Here is a 9649-nt window from a genome sequence, read left to right as displayed (position 1 = left end):
TAAAGCTCTAGGAATAAGATGTGGATCGCACATTGGAAATGTTGGAATCTGCTGATAGCATTGAACCCACCTCGGCTAGAAACATGAGGAGGCCACATGGGTAACAATCTAACACAGAGCCGCACTGGCGAGCTGCAGCAACGTTCCACATGGTCTCAGTCTCAGCTTTCCACAACATGTGGCCACAGGCTGGTTGAAGTGTTTGGCTGGGTCAGAGCATCTAAGCAAGGAGGATGAGAGATGAGCGCTGGGGAGTTACTGTAGTCGCTCACCTCGGGGAAGTATCCAGCCGGCACATTACAACCTCCATGTGGTCTGCGATCCAAATTTCTAACTTTGTCAAGCATCAGGTTCTGGGAGCAAATTTACCTTTCAGGTGCTCACTCTCTATACGTTAAGCCTGGGCTGCCGTGAATACTTAACCCGGAAAAAAAAATATTTTTTAATAATGATGATGGAATTTACTCCGACTCAGACTGAACACTTCTACCCTCTGTTTTTCTCCACCCCCCACTCTCCACAAAGACCCCAAGGTTTTTATACAAATTAATAAGGCTCAAGTTCAACTGATCCTCTCTGCAAAGCATCTGTAATATGTCAAAGAAAAACAGGAAGTAAATTAGGAATCATAGAAACCAGAAAAATAATATCGACGTGATCAAAATCTCCAAATAGCCAAGAAAAGTAAACGCCCATTTTGGAAGCTTAGCTGGCGCAGGGCCTTTTACTTCTGAGTATTTCCTTGTCAATGCCTACATCAGAAAGAACATTTAAAATCAAATGGGCTTGATTGAACCTCTCCTTAAATTTCTTTATCAGCAATCAGACATTCATAGCATTCCTCCCAACAGGTAAGGCAACAACTGGGACACAAATTCATAGCCGGAAGCCACTCTCTCCAGGTCCAATTAACAAAAAAAACAAACAAACAAAAAAAAAAACCCTCCAAAGATGCAAATCTACCTTCCCTCTCCATTAAGGCAAGCAGACCTGGTTCTGTGGCTCGGAAATGATCAACCCCATCACTGGTTATGAGATTAAAATATTCATTACCCCATGTGTACTAATCAAGGTGCCAGTAATCTTGGTACGATACAAGAAGTCTAATAATATTTTCAGACAAGCCTTCCCAAAGCCAGGGTAATTCAGGCCTATAATCCCATACTAGGTAAATCAAGGTGGGAGCATGAATCTGAGGCTAGCCTGGGATATATAGTGAATTCCAGGCTAACCCAGGCTACGGAAAGAAAAAAAAAGAAAAGAAAGAAAGGAAGCCATCCGAGGCCAATTTTTAACATCTACATATTAATCATATATCATGTATATGAATCTAAAGAAACCTGGGAGCCTAATGATAAAGCTGTTTCTAGTAATCCAAACAGTACCAATGATTAAGAGACTTTGTGTATTTTACATCTAGTGATGTAAGTATTTTTATCATTTATACCATTTGACGGTTCATACTATACAGTACCATCCTAGTGGGTAAGCTATTTATTAGAGGAAAGCAATCAGTTTTAGGTTCTAACTATAAATATTTGAGAAAAAAAAAATCTCAGCCAGCTTTAAAATGTTCTTTAAAACAACTGGGGGCCGGAGAGCTGGCTCAGTACTTAACAACATGGGCTGCTCTTGCAGAGGACTGGGGTTCAGTTCCCAGCACCCACATGATGGCTCACAATTCCTAACTCCAGTTCTGGGAAATCTGATTCCTTCTTCTGATTTTTATGGGCATCAGGCACATGGGTGGTGCAAATATACACATGTGCAGGCAAAACACTTAGACAAATAACAATTTTTAAAATCTAAAACAATAACAATTTTAAGAGCCTATAAAAATCTATTCACTTAGCCAGGCAGGTGGTGGCGCACGCCTTTGATCCCAGCACTTGGGAGGCAGAGGCAGGTGGATTTCTGAGTTTGAGGCCAGCCTGGTCTACAGAGTGAGTTCCAGGACAGCCAGGGCTACACAGAGAAACCCTGTCTCGAAAAAAAAAACAAACAAGCAAAACAAAAAACAAAAGAAGATCAAATCTATTCACTTGCTAAATATTTGGTCAATTATCAAAATTGCAACTTCCAACCAAAACAGGGTGACTCTTGTTGTCCAGATGTCAAAACCACGTCTCATTTCATGAAAAACAATAAAAGCACATCATATCAGGAAACAATCCAGGGAAACATAATTCCTATTCATTAAGAATCTTCATTTGCTAAATTAAATTGTAGTAAAGGTAGAAATATTTAACTTCACCTAAATTATTTCCGACGAAACCAAGGGAAAAAAAATCATTTTAATGGAGTATTTCATTTCACTCCCTACAAAGCCCAGCGTACATAGATGTAATAGTGTGGTCCTATGTGACATTCTGTTGCTATAGCAACGAAGCTGCTACCTGTGGCCATGATTTGTTAAAAAATCCCTCCAACCATATTCTGTACTGTGCATTCATAAAACCACCAGAGTGGATCTAAGCAGCATAAAAATTAAGGCTTGCTTTCTTACCTACGATTCACTCATATACATACTTACTATATATGCTTGCACATGTACACACACACACACACACACACACAGGATTCTCTCAGGGCCATTAAAAGGGTGAGACCATACCAAATTTCCCTTTTAATGAACATTTGATACCTAGTTCCTAAAACATATCCTACCAGACAATAGAGACTACAAGAGAAGATCTTAAGATTCATTATGTCGGATCCGGTCTTATTTCAAGAGAAAATAAGGTGCTAAGGTTGAATCTATCGGCCCAGGTAGGTGTGGCTTCCTTGAGCTGATTTGGAAAATAAGCTAACACGGAAGAGCTGTGGTCAGTCATCACCACTTGTGTTCACCCAACTGCCTCTCTTACAAGCTACTCACCCTCACTGGGGGGCTCCAGGCTTGCACCCGAGGCTGCTGTCCACACTGGGAGCTCTGCAGATCTTTTGAGCCACAATTAACCAGAGTGCTGCCCTGTGCCCTTAATGCGTTTGTGCAGGTGGTCCCGCCGCCCCCACCGGGGCCGGGTTTCCAAGGCCTCTGCTTGATACCATCCAGAAGTCTGACCAGTAGAATGTTACTGGGGAGCTCATCTACCCCGGAGCCAACAAGAGTCCTGCATTCGGGACATCTGAGTTCATTCCGGGAACCCACAATCCCCAGCAAACATCGTTTGCAAAATGTATGCTGGCAAGGTAGGACCTTTGCAGAAGCATCCAAGCGTTCTAGACACACGGGGCACTCCAGAAGGTCCAGCAAGGCAGACTCATCCATCTTGAGAGACTTTAGTGAGAAAACGGCTTCAAAAGGTTCATAGTTGTATGCAGCCCTTTAAAGTGATTCATGTAACATCCATTTCAGACTTTGCTCTGGAGTTATGGGGAGAGAGGGGAGGAAAGAGAAAAATGACTGTTGTTATCTGGGGGAAAAGTTCACAGTGGAGCCAAGAACCAAAAAGTACACAAAAGTGCTTCCTCTGCATAGTCCAGCTTGGCTTTGGAATGTGGTTTCTGAACTCCAAAGTCAACAATTAAAAACAAAACAGGCTTCTTAAACGAGTCCTCATTAATCCCTGAAGATATCTAGAACCTCGCTGGGCAAAAAATAACTAGCAAGCAATAAACAGGGTTTACAAAAAAGCAATAATTGGACTGATATTGGCTGCCTAATGAAATCCTCAACTTATTGGAGAACCGAAGCAAAATCGACTCAAAGTTTCCTCTATTTAAAACAATACTTTTAAATGCAACGACCTTCCCAAATTGTAAGCCACCGTTATCATTTAAGAAGCCTTGCCTTGGGTGATCCTTGTGGTAAATGATCCCAATATTAAATACATATGTTTCTTCCCTGTCTGAGAACAGAACAGCTTAATCTTATCCAACGACCCCCCCAGCCCCGCCGGCGCAATAAAAAACAGAGCTTATGGCCGGCAATTCTAAAAGATAACCAAGACCTGCTTGAAAATAGCTAAAAATAAAATAAAATAAAAAATTTTTAAAAATCACCCTTTCCAGCATGGCTGACAAACTCTGAAACAGATTTCTGAACCGCTTGTCCTAATCCCATTCAGAAAAATCTAGCAAAATGATCACCAAGATTTCGACAATGGGATGAATGCTAGGCTGAAAACTCTGGGTACAATCTGAAAAACCGGGCCCTTTAGGAGGTGAGAGAAAGAGTATTTGAAGCCAGTTGGTGTGTCGCTGTCCCCACCACCACCACCCCAATCAATGTTTAAATGTGGGTGCCTAGGAGGGTTGTGTGTGTGAAAGGATTGGAGCCTATACTAACAGCTGTTCCTGGCTAGTCGGTTCTGGAGAGAGCCAGGGTGCGCCCCTCTTCCCACGGTGGGGCACAGGTAGTCCCCAACCCTTTAGCGTGGTGCTCACCACAGACACACCCCAGAACCAGGTGTCGCCAGCCGGGGACAGAGCTGATCCTAGCAGCTGAGGCTGCGGCAGGGTAGCTCCAGGAACAGGGGATCTCACCCAATTACCTCCTCTCAAGTCTCCCTTTAGGTCAAACCCAGGACAAAAAATTGCCCAACACCGATCGGTGGAAGTTTTCAAGGACTTAAAGAAAAATAACGATGCAGCCTTAAGTTGGCGAAAGTCAGCGCCACGGAGTGCGGCGGGAAGCAGACTAGCGACCCCGCCGGGATGAGCTCAGCGACAGTCCCCGGAGACTGCCACCCCGGAGGCAGGAGGGACCGGGCTGCGTCCCGGGAGAGCGCGGCCCCGAGGCCGGGCAGCTTCGGAAGAGGAGAAGAGAGGCCGCGGGGCTCGTTCCCGGCAGGTCCTGGAGACCCAAAGGGGAAGCGCGGGGACCGACCCGCGCGCACCACCAGGATGCGGCGACCACTGGCCACCACCCCGCGCCCAGCGTCCCCGACTCGCCGCGCGCCCTACCTCGCGCCTCCGCTGCTCGCCTTTGTTCGCGGCCCCGCAGCGCTGGCAGATGCGGCCCCGCCGAGCCCGCTGCCCGTGTGGCTCGTCCGCCGCGGTGGCACCGGGAGCCTCCTCTCGGCCGCCCCCCTCGCGCGCGCTCACACAGCACGCCGCCGCCGCCACCGCCTCCCACCCGCCCAGCGAGGAGGGCGGGGGAACGCGACGCCGCCGAAGAGGAGGAGGAGGAGAGGAGGAGGAAGAGGAGGAGGAGGAGGAGGCGGGGGCCGCGCACAGCGGGCGCCGGGGGACTGGAGGGACGGACCACAGCGCCGCCCGCCGCTCGGGGACCCGCGCGGGAGCCTCGGGGACGCAGCAACGGGGAGGGAGGCTCGGGGATCCGCGCCTTCACCCCGAGGACGCGCGCCCCGAGCGAATGGAGCTACCCGGGAGGAGGGCAGTGGGAGTGGCGCTGAGGGACCAGGAAGAGGCTGGGGCAAGGGCGCCCTGCCGGCCTCGGGCTCCGCCTGGCCGGTGCCTGGAGACCGACTCTTCACAGTGGCCAGGGAAGGGAGTGGCTCTGGCGGGAACCGATCGCGCTTTGCTGAGAGTACCACTCCCTGGGTGGATGCAGAGAGAGAAAAGTGGGACCCCCTTAGTTTTGGGGTCCGGGCTACTGACCACCCTATGTATCCCGGGGCTCGCTTTCTCCGCCCAGCAATCGGCCCCCACATCTGCAGCAGCCAAGGGAGACAAATCCAAGCAAGTCTGGAGAATTGCCGATCCCAAAATTCAAAATAAGAAAAGGGGGGCGGGGCGGGGGACTAGAAAAACTGGTGAGAGATTAAAGCCCATCTTGGGAAGGTTCTTCCTACCTACCTAAAATGGGGCAAATTCAAAGTCTGACCCAGGTGGGCCGGCACCTTGAAGCTGGCTAGGGGGTACCTCTTTTATCTGCGCCTTGGAGGCAGCCATCAGCATCATCTCTGTAATCTGTTTCTGTTGCCCCGGGCACACACCTGTATACTCTGAAGTGTGGGTTTGCAAAAGGGGGTGTCCAAGGGTGTGTGTGTGTGTGTGTGTGTGTGTGTGTGTGTGTGTGTGTAGGCTTGTACTTATTTTCAGAGACGAGTTAAATGTTGTCAAGGAGTGTGATTTCGTTTATACTTACTGTCATTTTACCAAAAGTTACTTCAAGAGAGAGATTATGTATGAAATTCCTGCCAGGCCACCAACCAAGCTGACAATTTGAAAAGGAATCTCAGGTTATCAGTTCGTCTCCAACTAGAGCCACAGCTAAATCACTCAAGATAAATGAGGATCATTCAAGAAAAAAAAAATTATAGCAAGTAACAATTATCAGTCACTTTAAGCCAGGCACCATGCTAAACACTTAAACGTATTAATTCCATTCACACAATGGCTCTTTATGTCATCCTTCCCCGTTTTGTTCTAAAGAGATTAATATGCTGAGACTTATACTGTATGAATACCAAAAATAATTGCCCACTTCCTTTCCGGTTAGAGGGGGAACAAGTATGTGTTTAGATTGGGCTGAAAACGGCAAGGGAAAAATGGATGACGAGAATGAGGAGAAAAATAGTTATCTACAAACAGCATTCTGAAAGTGACCTGCCCAGCTAATGCTGCCTCAGAAACTAGAGATGAAGGCTAGGCAGACCGGAAAGTCAGTCAGAAAACAGACCCATTTGGGGTTATTAAGACCGAAGATCAACTTGGGTAACTTTCCTACATCACAAAGTAAGACTCTACTTCAGCTCTCCAGAGTCCAAAACCTGTTTCTTTCCAAAAAAAAAAAAAGGGGGGGGGGAGTAGCTTAATCACATAATTAATCTTTTGTGTTGTGTTGCTTGCTCTTGCATAGCAGTGACCAAATGCCACACAGAAACTTAAGTTCCAAGTTTTGGAGGGTTCCATTGGTGACTACTTGATGCTGTGCACTTGCACAAGACATCACTGTGGAAAAGATATGTTCACCCTTAAGACAGACAAGAAGCTGAAAGAGAACCCAAGAAGGGGCCAGGCCAAGTGATAGCCCCCAAGGACAGGCTCCCACTGACTACTTCTGGGCCCCACCTCCTTCTCTGAACCTCCCCCCAATAATGCCATCATATGAATCCTTGAAGGGATGAATCCATACATTGATCAGATCAAAGCCCCTGGAAACCAATCTTCCCATGAACTGACAACCAAGACCTCAACACATGAGCCCATGGAGACATCTCTTATTCAAGTCATAATGCCTTAAAGGAGAAAGAAAGTTTATTTCTTCTACCTGTTTGGCTTTTTGTTTGTTTGTTGTTTATACAAAGTCTCATTATGTAGCCCTGGCTGGCCTAGAGGGGGAGGGGGAGGGGGAGGGGGGAGGGGGAGGGAGAGGGAGAGGGAGAGGGAGAGGGAGAGGGAGAGGGAGAGGGAGAGGGAGAGGGAGAGGGAGAGGGAGAGGGAGAGGGAGAGGGAGAGGGAGAGGGAGAGGGAGAGGGAGAGGGAGAGGGAGAGGGAGAGGGAGAGGGAGAGGGAGAGGGAGAGGGAGAGGGAGAGGGAGAGGGAGAGAGGGACTCACCTGTCCCTGCCTCCCTGCCTTCTGAGTCCTGTCCCAGGCACCACCACCTGTTTGTCTTTAGAGAGAACACAAAAAGTCATAGGATAGGATGACCCAGCTCATGAAGGCTAGACAAGAAAATCAGAGGTCAAACCCATTTCAAAGAACCAGAGACAGACCGTGTTTCTCAAAACTGCCATGATCCAAGAATGCACCACATACCTTCCATGAAGATTATCTGAGACGTGACTGTGCTTCTTGGCCGTTCTGATAGGTTTTAACTATGACGTTTGGAACAGAATTGACATTGGTAAGAAGATGTGCAAATTCCTTGTAATCTACACAGAGCTATCGTTATCATTAACAGCTCACCCTGGAGTTGTACTTGTGACCCTTTCTTCCCAGGTTTTAAAATGTTAGTGACTGAACATTCTGTGGAGAGAGTTCAGAGGGGAAGGGATGTGGGGAAGAAAAGTCAGCTCATCTTGTTTCTGGGAATGGGGCATGAAGGAAAGGATGTCTGTTATGCTTACGACCTGTGTGGCTTTGAGCAGACACATGAAAAATATAAACACACTCCGACATAATAATGACAGCTTCTTATCCTCCAAAGACTTCAAAGTCTTTTCACATATATTATCTCATTTATCTTCTCAGCATCCCTCCAAAGCAGTAAGACATATAATTATCCCCAAGTTTCGGATGGGAAAGGGGAAGGGGGAACTCAAGAATCTATTGCTTGTAACGCTAACAGGAACCAGCCTTGTAAAATCCCAGATGCAAGTACTCAGATAAGCCTTGGTGTGGTGTCTCCATGTTCTCACATGCACATACGTGTATCTAACTGTTTTTCTGCAAAACTAGTTTTTCCTCTCGTTGTTACGATGCTGGTAAAGGAAAGCAGTGTTTATCCAGTTGTTCAGACTAGAAACCTAGGGGCCGTCCTTGGTCTCTTCCCATCTCTTTCTCCCTCTTTCCTCAAGCAAGCTTACTATCATTTCTGCAAGCATATTTTCATGTCTATCTACTGTCCCTTACCTTGTGCCATGGCCTGGATGTGGGAATTCTCTCCAAAACTCATGTTAAGGTTTGGTCCTCCACAGCACTGCACTGAAGGACTTTAAACAAATGTTTGGGTCATGATTGAATTAATGACACTCCTATGGGACTGAGATAATCCTTGAGGTAATGAATGACTTTGTCAGTCCTGCAGGCTCAGCTACCGTGAGCGTGGTTGTTGTAAATCAGTCATTCCTTTTTCCCTGTCCCTTTGTGTATATATGTTTTTGCCTTCTACCTTGCACCCTTATTCAGATGCAGCACTAGCCTTACCAGAAACCATGGAGGTATCAGATCTCTGTACCTTATTTTTAACCTCCAGAAACACACACCCAAATAAACCTCCCCTTTATAAATCATACAAGAGTTAGAGAGAGTTCAGTGGGTAAAGTGCTCGCTGTAATCATGAAGACTTGAGTTCAACTCCCAGAACCCAATGTTTATCTTAGTTGATTTTTTGTTGTTGTTGGTGGTGATGGTGGTGGGGTTTTTTTTGTTGTTGTTGTTTTGTTTTGTTTTGTTGGTTTTTGGTTTTTGAGCCAGAGTTTCTCTGTGTAGTACCCCTGGCTGTCTTGGAATTCACTCTGTAGAAGAGGCTGGTCTGTAACTCACAGAGATTTGCCTGTCTCTGCCTCCTGAGTGGGATTAAAGGCATGCACCACCACTGCCCCAGAACCCAGGTTTAGATGATGAATGGATAGATAGATAGATAGATAGATAGATAGATAGATAGATAGATAGATAGATAAGTAGATAGGTAGGTAGGTGGATGGATGGATGGATGGATGGACAGACAGATGGACAGATGAACAGGCAGGCAGACAGACAGACAGTCAGACAGACAGACAGATGCCATTCATAATGATGTATGCTACTAATGGCAGCACTAGGAAGAAGAAGATACGTATATTCCTAGAGCTTGGTGGCCAGCCAACCTGCTTGGTCAGCTAGAGGCCAGAGAGACTTCTTGCCCAAAGAGGAGATGGACAGTGCTTGAAGAACGACCCTGGAGGTTGTCTTCTGGCCTTCACACACCTACACATGTGCACATGTGCCTGCACACTCACACAATAACCCATGCATATGCTAGTAAAACAAGCATCTAGTCTCCAACGTTCTGTTAGAGCAATGGAAACTAGGACC

General features: G+C 46.8%; 1 protein-coding gene across 3 annotated transcripts in view; it reads right to left on the bottom strand.

Moving 5' to 3' along the window:
* Window positions 1-5049, bottom strand: part of Sh3rf1 (SH3 domain containing ring finger 1) — a 159850-nt gene extending 154801 nt beyond the window's left edge. For 2 of the 3 annotated variants that reach the window (XM_034520891.2, XM_076914186.1), the window contains exons 1-2: window positions 4909-5049; window positions 2879-3366 (exon numbers count right to left, since the gene is read on the bottom strand). In XM_034520891.2, coding sequence (XP_034376782.1) covers window positions 2879-3271 — 393 coding nt within the window. In that variant the 5' untranslated portion in view covers window positions 3272-3366; window positions 4909-5049. Of the gene's footprint in view, window positions 1-2878; window positions 3367-4496; window positions 4591-4908 lie in introns of those variants that run through there. The other variant, XM_076914184.1, reaches the window with a different exon arrangement.
* Between the last annotated feature and the right edge of the window lie 4600 nt (window positions 5050-9649).

The sequence above is a fragment of the Arvicanthis niloticus genome, chromosome 16, assembly GCF_011762505.2.
Source record: "Arvicanthis niloticus isolate mArvNil1 chromosome 16, mArvNil1.pat.X, whole genome shotgun sequence".
NCBI classification, from domain to species: Eukaryota; Metazoa; Chordata; class Mammalia; order Rodentia; family Muridae; genus Arvicanthis; species Arvicanthis niloticus.
Note: the sequence above shows the minus strand (reverse complement) of the source record. Positions and strands in the feature narration are given on the sequence as shown.